Source organism: Notolabrus celidotus, chromosome 18 (genome assembly GCF_009762535.1).
Source record: "Notolabrus celidotus isolate fNotCel1 chromosome 18, fNotCel1.pri, whole genome shotgun sequence".
Taxonomy (NCBI): Eukaryota; Metazoa; Chordata; class Actinopteri; order Labriformes; family Labridae; genus Notolabrus; species Notolabrus celidotus.
In genome coordinates this window covers 11,515,355-11,533,359 of record NC_048289.1, presented here as the reverse complement: position 1 = coordinate 11,533,359, position 18,005 = coordinate 11,515,355, and the positions used below count along the sequence as shown (strand labels likewise).

General features: G+C 43.4%; 1 protein-coding gene across 2 annotated transcripts in view; it reads left to right on the top strand.

Annotated features, from left to right (window-relative positions):
* The window catches only part of trrap (transformation/transcription domain-associated protein), a 114,762-nt gene that overhangs the window by 6,320 nt on the left and 90,437 nt on the right, over positions 1 to 18,005 (top strand). For both annotated transcript variants that reach the window (XM_034707109.1, XM_034707107.1), the window contains exons 9-29: positions 397 to 474; positions 892 to 980; positions 1,557 to 1,653; positions 2,756 to 2,894; positions 3,943 to 4,021; positions 4,556 to 4,790; positions 4,936 to 5,272; positions 5,395 to 5,492; positions 5,610 to 5,804; positions 5,899 to 6,090; positions 6,176 to 6,341; positions 6,445 to 6,701; positions 7,239 to 7,439; positions 8,478 to 8,629; positions 14,868 to 15,067; positions 15,347 to 15,564; positions 15,876 to 16,073; positions 16,234 to 16,494; positions 16,618 to 16,779; positions 17,493 to 17,589; positions 17,870 to 17,991. In XM_034707109.1, coding sequence (XP_034563000.1) covers positions 397 to 474; positions 892 to 980; positions 1,557 to 1,653; positions 2,756 to 2,894; positions 3,943 to 4,021; positions 4,556 to 4,790; positions 4,936 to 5,272; positions 5,395 to 5,492; positions 5,610 to 5,804; positions 5,899 to 6,090; positions 6,176 to 6,341; positions 6,445 to 6,701; positions 7,239 to 7,439; positions 8,478 to 8,629; positions 14,868 to 15,067; positions 15,347 to 15,564; positions 15,876 to 16,073; positions 16,234 to 16,494; positions 16,618 to 16,779; positions 17,493 to 17,589; positions 17,870 to 17,991 — 3,573 coding nt within the window. The remainder of the gene's footprint in view (positions 1 to 396; positions 475 to 891; positions 981 to 1,556; positions 1,654 to 2,755; positions 2,895 to 3,942; positions 4,022 to 4,555; positions 4,791 to 4,935; positions 5,273 to 5,394; positions 5,493 to 5,609; positions 5,805 to 5,898; positions 6,091 to 6,175; positions 6,342 to 6,444; positions 6,702 to 7,238; positions 7,440 to 8,477; positions 8,630 to 14,867; positions 15,068 to 15,346; positions 15,565 to 15,875; positions 16,074 to 16,233; positions 16,495 to 16,617; positions 16,780 to 17,492; positions 17,590 to 17,869; positions 17,992 to 18,005) is intronic.

The following is an 18,005-nucleotide window of genomic DNA, read 5'->3' as shown; positions in this document are numbered from 1 at the left end:
CTACTGTGTCCAAGCACGTTTCACCCCCAAAGTCCAGTTTAGGTGACAGATGTGAGTGCTCCATAACCTGCTCAAGCATAATTCACTTCCTTGTCAGAGGCGGGCTGCGGCATGGACAAGCTTTGGTATGCAATGTGGACACGACTTGTGATTAATCGTCTTGACAGTCATTTAAAACAATGGTGGCAGAGGGTTCACATGGGTCAGATGTAGAGGTTACCTACAGTTTAGGGAGACGTGGAGTCAGCTTGATAAAACCCAAGTGTGCGCCCTTAGTATCTCTTTATCTGATCTGGTTTCAGCTGTAGATGGGTGTGGCAGGTGTCCAACATTTGCATCATTTACTTCTCACACTCATCCTCACTATGTTTTAATCTTTTTTCCCGCTGCCTCCAGCACACCATCATCCCACGGGGCTCCTTGTCTCTGAAGGTGCTGGCGGAGCTGCCAATCATTGTGGTGCTGATGTATCAGGTTGGTGACATCATCCTGAACTCCTCTAAATATACCCATCACTCAGTAACCTTTTGGTAATGTGGTTCAATTACAGGAAGCAGGATTAAGTGAAATGAATTATTGCAAATAGTGTTCTCCATGTTTTGCAGTATAAAAATGCAATTTAAATGCAACAGAAATCCCCGTAATGATTGTGAGCAACAAAGTTTAGAGGGAAATCTACTCTCTGTGTAGGAGAGGGAATTAAGCTGCCATAGATTTCAAAGCGAACTCTATATTTAGATAATTGGATTTGTGAAAGTTTCTGCAAATTTCCTTATAAATCTATATTAGATAAAGTTTAAAGATGAAAATGTATCAGTTTGACTGTGAGAATTTTTAAAACAGAAATGAAGATTTGCACTAACTGTGATTGTATTTATTCTGCCCCCACAGCTCTACAAGCTGAACATTCACAACGTGGTGTCAGAGTTTGTGCCCCTCATCATGAACACCATCATGCTGCAGGTGTCTCCTCAGGCCAGGTGAGATGTATCCCTGGATGTGTGTGTCTCTGCAAACATGCAGGTGGCTTATTTAGACCGGACTTTGAGTGTGCCTTGAATACATTTCATCTTCACTTTACGTCCTTCGAAATGAGTTTGAGCATGTGTTAGAGAATTGATTTTTCTGTCCTTCTTCCTCTCTGCCACTAAAGTTTGTTGATGGTTTTGCTGGGCGCTTTGCCTGCAAAACCCGAGTTAAGATCCATTTGGGAAAGTTAAAATTGGAGAAATTGGCTTAGCAGGAGGTGAAACCTCGGGGTAGGAGGAGGCTTTTCTTAAGCAATTGGAACAGGAAGGAAATGGAGCAGAGTTAATTTAGACAAAATACCTCAGGAGCCTCTGGCAGGTAAAGAAAAATGTTTCTTTCTGACAGGCAGTAACAGCTGTGACGCAAAGAAAAAAAAGAAACAAGTCACCCATGTAGAGCCGAGCCCGCATTTAGACCCACTATTTCAACCTGTGCTAATTGCCAGCTACTTCAGGTGTACAACACCATTAATGTCTTTGATGGTGCTAAATGGCTTTTGTATGTTAATTGTGCTGTTTCCTCTTCAGGCAACACAAGCTGTATAACAAGGAGCTGTATGCTGACTTCATCGCTGCTCAGATCAAGACTCTGTCATTTCTGGCTTACATCATCCGAATCTACCAGGTACAGCCGTCTGATGCGTGTGTCATCAGTTTCCTCTGCTAATGAACACTGTTATTTCTACTTGGTAGGGAAATAGCTGCCGTATGTTTTTTAGAACTTCCCTTACAACATATCAGAGATTTTTTTCTCAACAGCACTTTGCTCAAATAATAACACCAGTACTTAGATTTATAAAAGTATTTTTTATTACATTCACTTGTCAAGCATGCAGTACATTTAGCGTCGATTGATGATATTCAAGAGGCCTCAGTTAACTCAACTCAACTTTATTTATATAGCACCTTTCATCCATAAAAACATGCAGCCCAAAGAGCTTCACAGAATAACAGAGAGACAGAAAACAACAGCAATGGTAAACTTATAAAAGGCATGATAATCAATAAAATACTTAAAAATAAAATAAAATCAATAGAGGAAAATTAATAGAATAAGTAAGAGTGGAAAGAAAAGTTTAAAATAGGGTAGCGTTAACAAGATCAGGTGGATACAAGAAATAAATAGATAAATAAATGATAGGGCGACATGTTTTGAAGATAGACTTCCTTTACCGCAGGTTTGTGGTGGCTGAGAGAAAGCAGCACACTCCATGATATTGTCATTTGTACAAAAACACAGAGACTGAGGAGTTTAAAAATGAAGCAGACTCAAAATTAAATCCAGACTTTATAACAAACTCAGTTTCTCACTCTGTACAACAATGAATGGCATGAATATCTCTCTCTGGAGCTATCTCCCGCTATACCGACTGTGTCATTATCATAAGAAGAAACAGTGTAGAAAACAATAAAAACTCTGACAATTGCTTCAGAACATCACAAAATGCTGATAATACCATTAAAGTACCTTCAAACCCACCTAGAGGAATTCTAATAGAGGGTGTTTAGTGAACTGTTTTTGTGCTGTTACAGACACCCTGCTGCTGCAAATTAATTGAAAAGATATGAAGTAAAGAAATACTGAATACATGCCCATCAATTGGCATGTATTGGCAGACTTTTACAAGCAGACTCCTTTCTTTTGTGGAATTAAAAAGTCATTTGAATAATAATTTATGCTCTTAATCATACCCTGTGTTTGTGTGTGATTGTGTGTGCCCTATCAGGACCTGGTTGGAAAATACTCCCAGCAGATGGTAAAGGGAATGCTGCAGCTGCTGTCCAACTGCCCCTCTGAGACCGCTCACCTCCGCAAAGAACTGCTCATAGCAGCCAAGCACATCCTCACAACTGACCTAAGAAGCCGTACGTACACACACTCACACATGCATGGTGAACAGCCACAGTTCACATCAGTACGATTCCTTTGGGGTGAAAGCTGAGGAAACTTTGAGGCTCAGTGTGGTTTGCTCTGTCTTCCTGGATAAAACGGAAGCAGCCTAAATTCTCGCCAAGTCACACACAAACCTCTGTAATGATGTTTTTACAAGCTGGCAAACTGCGGCTGTAGACCTTTATTTAGATTATGTGACAGCGCAGTAAACAGTCAGACTAATTAAAATGGAATGAAAGCCAAAATACCCAGCAGTGGAATTTTGAGACAATGATTCACATCATGGGTAATTAAACGGTGCAGATTATACTGTTGACGGGAATTCAACAAGAGTAGAATTTGGCCACGGCACTAAAGATGTTCAAGATGTAAAAATACCAATAAAGTTTTACAGCTTGCGTGCACTTTGCTCTTGTTTTGCATGAGCTGTCAGCATCTTCACCCTCTGCTGCACAGAGCTGTGCTGTGCACTTTCATCCTGATGGCGCTCAGTTCTGTTCACATGCAGATGATCAACTGAATGGGGTTGATGCCTGTCTTAGCAGTTTGTCGCTGAGCCCTGACAGACGTGACACAGATTTCACAGTAAATATCAGCAGCTGATCACTGGAAAGTTTGACATACTGTATAAATTACGGGGTGCTTGCCTCAAACTAATGCATAATGGCTCATTAATATCCCCAACGCTCCGATCGGCTATTGGTTCTGCAGTGCAGTTTGTGGTGAATTTGATCCTTTGTGCATGCTTTGTGATTTAGATGATGCCTTCAGGCTCATTTGCACATCTTTAGCAGGTGGAAAAGCAGTGCAACCCTTTTGTAAATCAGATTGCTTCTGCCTCTTTGGCTTATACCATCTCAGAAATGCACTTTCTATTGGTCAAATCTTTTTGCAGAACACAACTGTGCGTAGGGACACATTTACACACCTTTCTCCAACATTTTCCCATCTACTTAAATGTCTTGGAGACACCTTGAATCCTTCAATAATGCCATGAAATTGTGTCTTGTTGTGTTTTAGAGTTCATACCTTGCATGGACAAACTCTTTGATGAATCTATCCTGATTGGTTCTGGATACACGGCCCGGGAGACTCTACGGTGAGTTTTCTACTTCTCTCCCCCCTCTCTCTCTCTCTTTCTTTCTCCCTGTGTTGATTGCACAGCCAGGTTCACGTTTAAGTGTCCTCTCAGATTAAAAAGATAAGTCTCGGTGCTGCAGAGATTTCTTGGGGGGGGCAGCTGACTCCCAACACTGCAGCACAGGTCGCACTGTCAACTTGTCATGTTTACCCGCATCACCAGAGGGCAAGCTGCCAGCGCATCCTCCCTCTGGTCAATTTTAAACCTTGTTGACTCTCTTCACAAGCCAAACTCGCTCACGCCCTCTTCAAAGTGGTTGTCATTTCATATTAGTACCTCATAGGAAACAAGGCAGTTGTCTGACCGTCGACAGGACTATCAGCATCACTCATTACCTCACCTTCTCTCTCCATCTCTCTCCCTTACATCTCAGCCATTTATACCTTTCAGAATCTTTTAAAAGACTTTTAAAATTTTCACTTCTTTGAAGACATTATTTTGATTACATATTTACCCTGAATGTCAAATTAACAGGTTTCTCTTTCTTTCCAGACCCTTGGCCTACAGCACGCTAGCAGACCTGGTGCACCACGTCCGTCAGAACCTGCCTCTTACAGATTTATCTCTAGCAGTGCAGCTCTTCGCCAAGAACATTGATGACGAGTCTCTCCCCAGTAATATCCAAACTATGTCCTGCAAGCTGCTCCTCAACCTAGTCGATTGCATCCGCTCAAAGTCGGAGCAGGAGAATGGCAACGGGCGCGACATCCTGATGAGAATGCTGGAGGTGAAGTTTGGATCACTCAATCACAAAGACTTCACTTTGCTCTTGTTTTGTATCTGATTAGGGAGATGAGCTGTGCTGCACACTCATGCAATTAAAAAAAAGTCATAAAGACATCATGAGTTATTCCCTCTTTCTCTTACCTCAGGTATTTGTGCTGAAGTTCCACACCATTGCACGCTACCAGCTCGTCTCCATCTTCAAAAAGTGCAAGCCCCAATCAGAGATGGGTGTGGTCGAACCCGTGGCGTTACCAGGAGTTCCAGCCACGCCTACTCCTTCCACCACCCCTGCTCTTCCCCCTCCAGCTCCTCCCACCCCTGTCCCTGCAGCGCCTCCACCACCTACAACGTCTTTCGACCGAGCCGGTGAGAAGGAGGACAAGCAGACCTTTCAGGTGTCGGACTGCCGCAGCTTGGTGAAGACGCTGGTGTGCGGAGTAAAGACGATCACGTGGGGCATCACATCCTGCAAGGCGCCGGGAGGTGAGTGGACACAGATGCATGGTGAAAAGCCATGATTACTGAAGTGATGAATCAAGGGTTGAGCATATAGATGCAGATCTTATTCTGTGTTTTCTTCTTTGTTTCTTTTTTATCCTTTTCAGAGGCTCAATTTATTCCTAACAAGCAGCTTCAGCCAAAGGAGACACAAATCTACATCAAGCTGGTTAAATACGCCATGCAGGCCTTGGACATCTACCAGGTACAGGAGAAGGTCTTAACTTCACCATCAGTGTTTCTATTTGTGCTTAAGTGCAAATTAAAGTGTTTGGGCTGTGATAAACAGAGAGAATGAAACTCTGATGTTTCCCCTGACCAGGTACAGGTTGCCAACAACCAGCAGACTTACATCAGAGTGGCCAACTGTCAGACCGTGCGCATGAAGGAAGAGAAAGAGGTTCTCGAGCACTTTGCTGGGGTCTTCACCATGATGAACCCGCTCACATTCAAGGAGATTTTTCAGACAACTGTGCCATACATGGTGGAGAGGATCTCCAAGAACTACGCACTGCAGGTCAGTTGTGTTATATCTTGGTTGATATATTATCGTAAAGTTTTTAGTCATCACTTGTGTGAAAATAAATGTTTTGTTTTCTGCCGTTTCCCAGATTGTGGCAAATTCTTTCCTGGCCAACCTGTCAACATCGGCTCTGTTTGCTACCATCCTCGTCGAGTATCTCCTCGAGAGACTGCCAGAGATGGGCTCTAACGTTGAGCTCTCAAACCTTTACCTCAAGCTGTTTAAACTCGTCTTTGGCTCAGTGTCGCTGTTTGCTGCCGAGAACGAACAAATGCTGAAGGTAAGTAGTGCTTTTTGTGTGTGCTTTGTGAGACTTCCTCCTTCCTCTTTGTTCTGTATCAATATGACTGCTCCTGTTTGTTCAGCCACACCTTCACAAGATAGTGAACAGCTCCATGGAGCTGGCTCAATCAGCCAAGGAACCCTACAACTACTTCCTGCTTCTCCGTGCACTCTTCCGCTCCATTGGTGGAGGCAGTCATGACCTTCTCTACCAGGAGTTCCTGCCTCTTCTACCTAACCTTCTGCAAGGTAAAGCCTCTCAATGTCATACTTTCTTACTTAATGATATCTATTATGATTAAAGAAATTCCATCTTGTCTAACTTCATATCCCTCCCTTTCCGTGTGATCAGGACTGAACATGCTGCAGAGCGGCCTTCACAAGCAGCACATGAAGGATCTATTCGTGGAGTTGTGTTTGACGGTTCCAGTGCGTCTGAGCTCATTGCTGCCCTACCTGCCCATGCTCATGGACCCGCTGGTGTCCGCCCTCAACGGCTCTCAGACTCTAGTCAGTCAGGGCCTTCGCACCCTGGAGCTGTGTGTGGACAACCTGCAGCCTGACTTCCTGTACGACCACATTCAGCCTGTCAGGGCCGAGCTCATGCAGGTGGGTGATTGTGATGCGGTCTTCTTGCAGTGCAAGATGCAATTTTGCACACTTTGATCGGATCATCACTTAAATTGACTTGGACATGTGCCCTCTAGTGGTCACCAGTGAAGATGGCAGTATCATTTAATACACTGAACCTGTATCACTCACACAACTCTTTGCTACACATCCCAACTGTTTTGTTTAACTCACCTCCAAAAAAGCAAACTCTAATTGGGTTCAAATCTTAATATCTTGTGTTCTAGTTATCATTTACATTTCTTCAAATATTTTTCTCTGTTTTATTTCTTTAACATTTTTTACCTGATGAGAATATATGAATAAATAAAACATTCAATCCTAGATTAAATTACAACTGAAATCCCATCAAAATACTCTGCCCTGCAAAAAATGTGGCTTTCCTAGAATTGAGTTTATTGCAGCAGCAATCAGTCACCATAGTTTGTATAGGGGTCAGCTTTTTTAATAAAAACACATTAACTTTCGATTCTTCCTACTGAGCTTGTAATTCCCTCGTCTCTTCCCGTGCTGCAGGCCTTGTGGCGTACCCTGCGTAACCCTGCTGAGAGCATTTCTCACGTAGCCTACCGCGTGTTGGGAAAGTTTGGCGGCAGCAACAGAAAGATGCTGAAGGAGTCTCAGCGGCTGCATTACGTGGTGACTGAAGTCCAAGGACCGAGCATCAAGTCCGAGTTCACTGACTGCAAGGCGTCCATACAGCTACCTATGGAGAAGGTAAGACCACGCCGCTGGGATTGGTCGCTGACATGTGAAAGGATTCTTTCACTGTCTCTGAGGAGGAAATTTTTTGGTTTCTCTTTACTTTGTTTTTCTTTTGTTGGAACTCTCCTGAAGACTCCTTTTGTATTTAAGTTTTAGACAGAGAGAAGTAAACGTAGAAGAGCTTGATATTCCTCATTATTGTTCCCAACTCAGAGCAATATATCCTTGTCAGGGGGTGTGAGATAGAGCAAGTGAGAGGGGGGAGATGTGTCCTCCAGGTAATTAAATTCATCTCCTGTTTCTCCTCCTGATCCCCAGTCAGTAATCATCAATCTAGTGCGGGCCACCATGACGGCATTATTTACTCTCACTAATGGCTGCTCCTTCTTCTTTCTGGCGATCCGTCTGGGTGTCTGCCACACACACACACACACACACACACACACACACACACACACACACACACACACACACACACACACACACACACACACACACACACACACACACACACACACACACACACACACACACACACACACACGCACACACCCTCATACACACGCACAGACTCACTTTCAGGCTCTTAATACAGCTATAAGGTTATTTATGGTTTCCATCATATTTGAGATACTTATTCTGTCTTGAAGTAGAAAGCAGTTTTCTTATTTTTCACAGCTAAATACTCGTAATGGATCACTCGTCATGTCTCCGTCAGGACGAAAACTATCCTAATACTTCTTCCTCCTCCTCCTCCTCATTGTCTCTTCTCTCCTATGAGTGGCATTAATTAGTTCTTTTTCCTTCTTTTTAAATGCCTCACTGCTGTTACTTGTCAGCCCTTAATGTTAAAATCATAATGACCTTTGCTCAGCCAGATGGTGCCCTGTTTTACTTCCTGCACATTAATCACATATATAGTCATACTTGCACTTTAATTCCCAAACTGATAATATAGGGATATCAGCATTTTTCAGCACAGGGGCTCTTCAGATGATAAAACAGTGAGGGCTTTGAGGTAAGATTTTGTCTGCTTTATTCCCCTTCAAGGCGATAGAGACAGCTCTGGACTGTCTGAAGAGTGCCAACACAGAGCCATACTACAGACGACAAGCCTGGGAGGTCATCAAGTGTTTCCTGGTGGCCATGACGAGTCTGGATGACAACAAGCATGCTCTCTACCAGCTTCTGTCCCATCCCAAGTAAGGCAGCACTCTGGGTTTGATTTTCATTCTGGCTCATGCTTACTGTAGATGCTGTAGCTGTATTCACACACGCACAAAACTCCTGAAAACTAACAGGCATTTTTTGGATGGGCTGCATGTGTGAACACAACCAGGTGGTATTTGTTTAACCCAACTGTATCCAGACTTTTCCTGCCAGACCCCAGACTACAGAAGAGGATTAGGGACACTTAAAAAAAAAAAAAAAAAAAAAAAAATGAAGGTCCAATATAATTTTTTTATTATTATAAGCTACAGAAAAAAGTCAGAATTTTGTGATTAAAGACAGAATTCTGAGATTAAAGTCAGAATTGGATGGATTGGATCTGATGAAGTCTGACTTTTATCTCAGAATTCTGACTCTTTTCTCAGAATAATAATAATAAAAATATTTTGGACCTTCAATTTTTTCTCAGTGGCCCTAAGCCTCTTCCGTACCAGACCCTTATTGAATTAAAGGAGAATAGTTTTCAAGATAAGAACAGCAGAGATGTCCGCACATATGTTCATCAGGGTTCCCACGCGTCCTGGAAAACCTGGAAAACCTGGAAAACAGTTGACCAGTTTTCCAGTACTGGAAAACACCTGGAAAATGGGAGAAAAAGTAAAATGTCCTGGAAAATCACATATAGTCCTGGAGAATTATTCCAACATGGCTGCGTTTGACCTGACCCTATTAGTAAAACACATCCCCATTCATTGAAAGTTGAGTGCACGCTGTGCTGGAAAGACAGTGACACTGTGCAACTTTTTTCACATCTTTTCTCCTTCACTTCATAATCATGCATTCACAGAAAACGGGGGTATATTGTTTGTTTTACATTTACGTTGTACATTTGGCTCAATTACCGTACTCTAGCTCAGTTGTTCTCAAAGTGGGGTCCTGGGACCCCTGGGGGTGTGCGAACCATAGCCTGGGGGGTCCGTGAAATAATTTGAATACATTTAGTAAATCATAAAATTGTGCTGTGTCTTTACAAAACAGCATATACACCATTGTTATGATACCATTTGGTGGCTCGAAGGGATATGTGAGTCTTGTTACTGTTAATTTTCTGAAAGCGTTTAAGATCAATTACTTGAAAAGTATAAATGTTGTCATGTTGAGTCCACAAGGAATGAAATGACCCTCTGTTTTAAAGTATACAAGTGGTATTTACTTGATTCAAATTGAAGGGTTATCTGTTTATCACTATGGTACAGGTCTGAAGTATTTACATTGATACGTTTTACAATACAAATAGTTCCAAGGAAAACTAAGAGTGCAAATGGTAGTAAGCATGTGCTTTAGTGATGGGAAGTTTGGCTCTTTTCAGAGAGCCGGCTCTTTTGACTCGGCCCCCAAAGAAGAGCCGGCTCTTTCGACTCCCGAACGGCTCTTAATTTAGAATCTTTTGTAGCCGTATATTTTACCTCAATTTTGCAAAAACTAATGGTTTGTGTTGAAAACCCTTTTATGTACAGTGTTTTTATGAGAAGCCTTATAATTGCCCAATTGTGTGCATTTCTTCTGTTACAAAATCATTCTCACCCTGATCCTAGGGTTATGATTAGGGTTAGGGTTGTGATAAGGGTTTAGGGTTAGGGTTGTGATAAGGGGTTAGGGTTAGGGTTGTGATTAGGGTTAGGGTTGTGATTATTGTTAGGGTTAGGGTTGTGATTAGGGTTAGGGTTAAGGTTGTGATTAGGGTTAGGGTTGTGATTAGGGTTAGGGTTATGATTAGGGTTAGGGTTGTGTTTAGGGTTAGGGTTGTGTTTAGGGTTAGGGTTGTGATTAAGGTTAGGGTTATGATTAAGGTTAGGGTTGTGATTAAGGTTAGGGTTGTGTTTAGGGTTAGGAATAGGGTTGTGATTAGGGTTAGGGTTGTGATTATTGTTAGGGTTAGGGTTGTGATTAGGCTGAGAGTTATGATTAAGGTTAGGGTTGTGATTAAGGTTAGGGTTGTGTTTAGGGTTAGGAATAGGGTTGTGATTAGGGTTAGGGTTGTGATTATTGTTAGGGTTAGGGTTGTGATTAGGGTTAGGGTTGTGATTAAGGTTAGAGTTGTGATTATTGTTAGGGTTAGGGTTGTGATTAAGGTTAGAGTTATGATTAAGGTTAGGGTTGTGATTAAGGTTAGGGTTGTGTTTAGGGTTAGGAATAGGGTTGTGATTAGGGTTAGGGTTGTGATTAGGGTTAGGGTTGTGATTATTGTTAGGGTTAGGGTTGTGATTAAGGTTAGAGTTATGATTAAGGTTAGGGTTGTGATTAAGGTTAGGGTTGTGTTTAGGGTTAGGAATAGGGTTGTGATTAGGGTTAGGGTTGTGATTATTGTTAGGGTTAGGGTTGTGATTAGGGTTAGGGTTGTGATTAAGGTTAGGGTTATGATTAAGGTTAGGGTTGTGATTAGGGTTAGGGTTGTGATTAAGGTTAGGGTTATGATTAAGGTTAGGGTTGTGATTAAGGTTAGGGTTGTGTTTAGGGTTAGGGTTGTGATTAAGGTTAGGGTTATGATTAGGGTTAGGGTTGTGATTATTGTTAGGGTTAGGGTTGTGATTAGGGTTAGGGTTGTGATTAAGGTTAGGGTTGTGTTTAGGGTTAGGGTTGTGATTAAGGTTAGGGTTATGATTAGGGTTAAGGTTGTGATTAGGGTTAGGGTTGTGATTAGGGTTAGGGTTATGATTAGGGTTAGGGTTGTGGTTTGGGTTAGGGTTGTGATTAGGGTTGGGGTTGTGATTAGGGTTAGGGTTGGGGTTAGGGTTAGGGTTGGGATTAGGGTTAGAGTTAGGGTTGTGATTAGGGTTAGGGTTTGGGTTAGGGTTATGATTAGGGTTAGGGTTGTGATTAGGGTTAGGGTTGGGGTTAGGGTTAGTGTTGTGTTTAGGGTTAGGGTTGTGATTAGGGTTAGGGTTAGGGTTAGGATTGTGATTAGGGTTAGGGTTATGATTAGGGTTAGGGTTGTGTTTAGGGTTAGGATTAGGGTTAGTGTTAGGGTTAGGATTAGAATTAGGGTTAGGGTAAGGATTAGGAATAGGGTTAGGGTTGTGATTAGGGTTAGGGTTGTGTTTAGGGTTAGGAATAGGGTAAGGGTTAGGGTTGTGATTAAGGTTAGGGTTGTGATTAGGGTTAGGGTTGTGATTATTGTTAGGGTTAGGGTTAGGGTTGTGATTAGGGTTAGGGTTGTGTTTAGGGTTAGGGTTGTGTTTAGGGTTAGGAATAGGGTTAGGGTTAGGGTTGTGATTAGGGTTAGGGTTGGGGTTAGGGTTAGGGTTGTGGTTAGGGTTAGGGTTAGGATTAGGATTAGGGTTAGTGTTAGGGTTAGGATTAGGATTAGGGTTAGGGTAAGGATTAGGATTAGGGTTAGATTTTGAACCAGAACCAAAATCATGCAAACAGAACCAGAATCAAACTCAACCAGAATCGAACCAGAACCGAACCAGAATCGAACCAGACCCGAACCAGAACCAAACCAGGACCCTACCAGAACTTAACCAGAACCGAACCAGAACCGAACCACAACCGTACTAGAACTTAACCAGAACCGAACCAGAACCGAACCAGAACCATACCAGAACCGTACCAGAACTGAACCAGAACCGAACCGGAACCGAAGCAGAACCATACCAGAACCGAACCAGACTTGAACCAGATCGAACCAGAACAGAACCAGAACAGAACCGAACCAGAACCGAACCACAACGGAACCAGAACCGAACTCAAGCAAACTGAACCAAAACCAGAACCAAACTCAAGCAAACAGAACCAGAACCAAATCAAGCAAACAGAACCAGAACCAAATCAAGCAAACATAACCAGAACCAAACTCGAGCAAACAGAACCAGAACCAAACTCAAGCAAACAGAACCAGAACCAGAACCAAACTCAAGCAAACAGAACCAGAACCAGAACCAAACTCAAGCAAACAGAACCAGAACCAGAACCAAACTCAAGCAAACAAGACCCGAACCAGAACCTTACCAGAACTGAACCAGAACCGAACCAGAACCGAACCGAACCAGAACCGTACCAGAACTGTACCAGAACCATACCAGAACCGAACCGGAACTGAACCAGAACCGAACCGGAACCGAACCAGAACCATACCAGAACGGAACCAGACTTGAACCAGAATCGAACCAGACTTGAACCAGAATCGAACCAGAACACTACTGAACCAGAACCGAACCACAACCGAACCAGAACCGAACCACAACCGAACTCAAGCAAACTGAACCAAAACCAGAACCAAACTCAAGCAAACAGAACCAGAACCAAACTCAAGCAAACAGAACCAGAACCAGAACCAAACTCAAGCAAACAGAACCAGAACCAGAACCAAACTCAAGCAAACCGAACCAGAACCAGAACCAAACTGGAGCAAACATTATTAATGTCCTCAGGTTGGCATTGAGAAAAATCAGATGCCTCAGCTTGGATGGGCTGATCCGATTTCTCCTCTCAGTGAGTATTTGCCCTGTTTTCAAGAAGACTCTCTGAAGGAACAGATGAACCCAGGATACACAACCTCCCCTCCATCACCTGTATCCTATATCCTCACATATGATTGGCCACAGATGGGTGACGTCACTGATACTATGTCCATTATTTATACAGTCTATGGCTGTGATTGGATATTTACTCCTGGGAGGAGTTTCTTCGTCCCAGTGCGTGGACTCGCAGGCACACACATAAACACCGAGCCACTTCAGAGAGAAACTGAATGCATGGAAGCTAGTTAGAGCAAAACACCTCAATTCACAAACACTATTGAACCATTGATGCTGTCCTGAATGGTTCAATATTATAGTGAGAACTGCGATGGAAGCAGACAATAAAAATCACTACATAGAAATAATCAGTCACGTCCCTAATGGTGTTGTTTGCTTGTTTAGGCGATAAAAAGGGATCAGTATTGATCTCAGTCTGTTTCATAATCAGATATGGAGCTGTGTCATCTCATATGATACTAGACTGATGTGACAATAGTGTGACAAAACACGGGTTAGGGTCATTTATGCATGTCTCCCAGCAGTCGTGTCTGCCCTCTCTGAACCCCACCACTCAGAATATGTCATCACACCCCCGCCCCTGCCCCTCCACCTGCTGATCTGCCCCCTGTTCAGTCTTTAATCTTCAGCCCTCTCTGCACCACTCACGTCTCATCAAATCTGTCTCAAGAGCAAGAGTTGCTAATTACACAGTGACAGCCCCTCTGTTCTGAGTTTGAGATGTATACATGAAGAGACACACAGGAAGGGGGCTGGGGCTGGGGCTGTTGTTGTGAGGGTTAGTCGCATTACCATCATTGATCTCTGGGCCAGGGGCTAATTGACTTTCCCCTGTCTGTTTACACTGCAGTATGCCCCTAACACCCTGCTGTCAGTACACACTGACACACACACACGTACGATGATATGTCTATGTGCACTTATCTGCACGGATAATGAAGCGTGTCAGTTATAATCTGGGCGGGCATGTAACCTGCCACCTCCTCCTGTCAGACGTTTTGATGTGCAGTATCCCCTCTCTTAAGATTCCTAAGAGATGTTTTCTCCCTCTCCACCTGAATACAATCCCCCTCACACCATCTCTGTTTGTCACTGTAAATATAGCCTTTCAGTTTTAAAAAGACACACAGGGCAAATCCTGAAAAGCCAGGTGGGGCAAGCTGAGCTGTGCTGGAGTGGCAGGTGCCCGGCTGAGTGGAGGGCAACTGATCCGACACCACCCCACATTTTCTCCACACCTCACACTCCTTTCCCTCGAGCCCCCTAAACCTCCCCCACTTCTTCCTCTCCTCCTCCTCCTCCTCCTCCTCCTCCTCCTCCTCCTCCTCCTCCTCCTCCTCCTCGAAAGAGTAGTTTTTTAAATGGCAATAATGAAATGAAGCGATCCATCAGCTCTGCCCCTGGCGTGTGGCATTATAAAACACAAGCTCAAGCATGGAGAAAACAGCTGCTCAATCACACCACGGCCCTGCTGCCCTCAGCTGCAGTAAATAACAAAAATACCAACAGGGGAAAAAGAGGGAGGCAGAGGAAACATAAAGGCACAGAGAGGAGGGGAATGTAAGGACACAGAGAATAAGAGTTACAGGTCTTGGGACTGCTTTTGAAGCAGATCGTGTATATTTGCAAATTGAACACGAACGGAAAGTTTCACTGCCTTTCTAACATGTTATATGTCTCAGTTAGTACACCATTTTTGAATTTCGTGTGTGATTTTCTCTCTCATCAGCTTTGCAGAGAAGTGGATCCCCAACGTCATCATCTCTCACCGCTACAAAGCTCAGGACACGCCTGCACGCAGAACGTTTGAACAGGCCCTGACCGGGGCCTTCATGTCTGCTGTGATAAAAGACCTGAGGCCCAGTGCGCTGCCTTTCGTAGCCAGCCTGATTCGCCATTACACCATGGTTGCTGTGGCCCAGCAGTGTGGTGAGGGACCCTGTTCTTTATACTCACTATATCTAATATTAGCTTTCTGTTGTGCCCTGGTGTTGACTTGTATTCCTGTCTGTGCTTGAAATCAATCACTTTCTGATTTCGCCTTTTTTTTGATCAACCTATCAAAATGCTGGCTTTGATTTTTAGAAAGGAAACTCATGTTCACTTGCTCTCACATAAGTGTAGTTGTAGAGTCTTTTTAAGTATACGACAATTCCCAGTTCACAATAAACTCAACTTCTTCCCTTCAATCCTCTCGTTTGACCCTAGGTCCCTTCCTGCTACCCTGCTACCAGCTGGGCAGCCAGCCGAGCACATCCATGTTCCACAGCGAGGAAAACGGCTCAAAGGGCATGGACCCGCTGGTTCTGATCGACGCCATAGCCATCTGCATGGCCTATGAGGAGAAGGAGCTGTGCAAGATTGGAGAGGTGGCCCTGGCTGTCATCTTTGACGTGGCCAGCATCATCCTCGGCTCCAAGGAGAGGGTGAGTCACTTGGATTGTGCAGATATTTCTGAATGCACTGAAGGCATTGGCAATTGTGCTAATTGTGCTAGTTGTGCTAGCCATAAACGTGACAGAGAAAATGAATTCTCTCTGTGTTGTGCCAAGTATTCTGAAAAATTGATCACTTGCATTTACATATGAAGGTTTGAAATAAATACACATTTTTAATCAGTTAAGCTTTTTGTCATCTTTTAATTCAGTCCCTACGAGTTTGATTTATGTTTTTATCTGTGATTTATAGTTTTCATTTGAATCATTTAATCACTCCAGCCTCTTGTCTACATTTTCAGGCGTGCCAGCTGCCCCTGTTCTCCTATATCGTGGAGCGTCTGTGTGCCTGCTGTTATGAGCAGGCCTGGTATGCCAAGCTTGGTGGTGTAGTGTCCATCAAGTTCCTAATGGAGAGACTGCCTCTCATCTGGGTGCTGCAGAACCAGCTCACGTTCCTCAAGGCCCTGCTCTTTGTCATGATGGACCTCACAGGAGAGGTGAGAAGACATTTCTTAATCAACATCAAATTATTTCAAATGGAAAGCAAGTTTACCGCCTCCCTTTTATGTTGATGTCAGTCTCTGTTTGAGGTGTCACAAAGCTTGGAGCAAGAGGAACGCAACAACTTGTAACTCCTCATTGACTTTTTTCCCAAAGGTGTCGAATGGAGCAGTCGCCATGGCAAAGACGACCCTGGAGCAGCTGCTTGTTCGTTGTGCGACTCCACTGAAAGATGAGGAAAAGACAGAGGAGCTGCTGGCTGCCCAGGACAAGTCTTTCCACATGGTCACGCACGACCTGGTCCGAGAGGTCACCTCCCCAAACTCAACCGTCAGGAAGCAGGCCATGCACTCCCTGCAGGTGCTCGCCCAAGTCACTGGCAAAAGTGTCACTGTCATCATGGAACCACACAAAGAGGTACAACTGGACACCATGCTTTAATGCTGACCGAGACAAAACACAGTGTGTCTGATCACCCTAGAGCTTCTCAGAGACTCAGTTTCAACAAAACATAAATGCATGAATGTTTTCTCTTTACAGGTGTTGCAAGATATGGTTCCACCAAAGAAGCATCTGCTCCGCCACCAGCCTGCCAACGCCCAGATCGGCCTGATGGAGGGCAACACCTTCTGCACCACCCTGCAGCCCCGCCTCTTCACAATGGACCTCAATGTCATGGAGCACAAGGTTTTCTACACAGAGGTATGCAAGATGTACAAGGCTGTTTCCAATTATTATTATTATTTTTTTAAACTTTCATTTTATATTTGTTTTATATGAACATATAACATTGAACAAGTGAGGACTAGGACATTACATTACAATCAGTAAAGATAAAGTGAAACTTAAGTATTATAGACAGGTAAAGTACACAACAAAGGCATTCAGACAAACAGAAAAAGTTAAGAGTCTTTGGGAAAAATAAGATCGGGCTATAACCACAGAGTGAATCTCCCTTCTCCTTTTGAAGGCGAAGAGCAAAAGTCATTTTTTCCATACTGTGAACAGAGTTAATACATTTTAAAGTAATTTAATGGTGGGAGGGTTCTTCGTAAGCCAGCCTCGTGTTATTGCTTTCTTACTTGCAGCCATGAAAATCTTCAGAAGATGCGTGTCCCTCTTTCTGAGCCAAATTTGTTTCATACAGTTTATATCACATTTTTTGTGTGGATCTTTAATGCAGCAAATAGCATATTGTTAGCACTCTGTTTCAGTCTAAACCGTGTATTGAAATCATGCTGTTTCACTAAATAGCCATTTTGTACTAACATTGTGTATATGCTCATCAAAAAAGCAAACAATTCAGAAATGTGTCTGCATTCATCTCCATTGTGTACCTCTAAACATCACCTCTTCACTAGTCCGATCATTGATGTCAGACTATTTGTGTTTGTTTTTCCCCAACCATGCTTTAGCTGCTGAATTTGTGTGAGGCAGAGGATGCTGCTCTGATGAAGCTGCCTTGTTACAAAAGCCTTCCCTCTCTGGTTCCTCTCCGCATCGCTGCCCTCAGTGAGTAGGGCCTGCTGAGCTGGATACATTGGTGTCTTGTATTGATTATTGTATTGATGCTTGCTTTTGATGTGTTGTACTTGAGCAAGATGTACATGAAGCCAAATACCTGTAATTTATGAACATGTCATAACTCACTATAATTTTAAGTTCTAACTTCTGTCATGGCAGCAGAGTTGGTTCTGATTTGAAACACAGTCAAATGATTTGTGACGTTTCATTGATTTGATCTGTCAGAAGAGATGTGCTGAATGTAACTGATGTTCTTTCTTCTGCTTAGATGCGCTGGCAGCCTGTAATTACCTTCCACAGTCCAGAGAGAAGATCATCGCTGCGCTGTTTAAAGCCCTCAACTCCACCAACAACGAGCTGCAGGAAGCGGGCGAGGCGTGTATGAGGAAGGTCAGTGCAACACT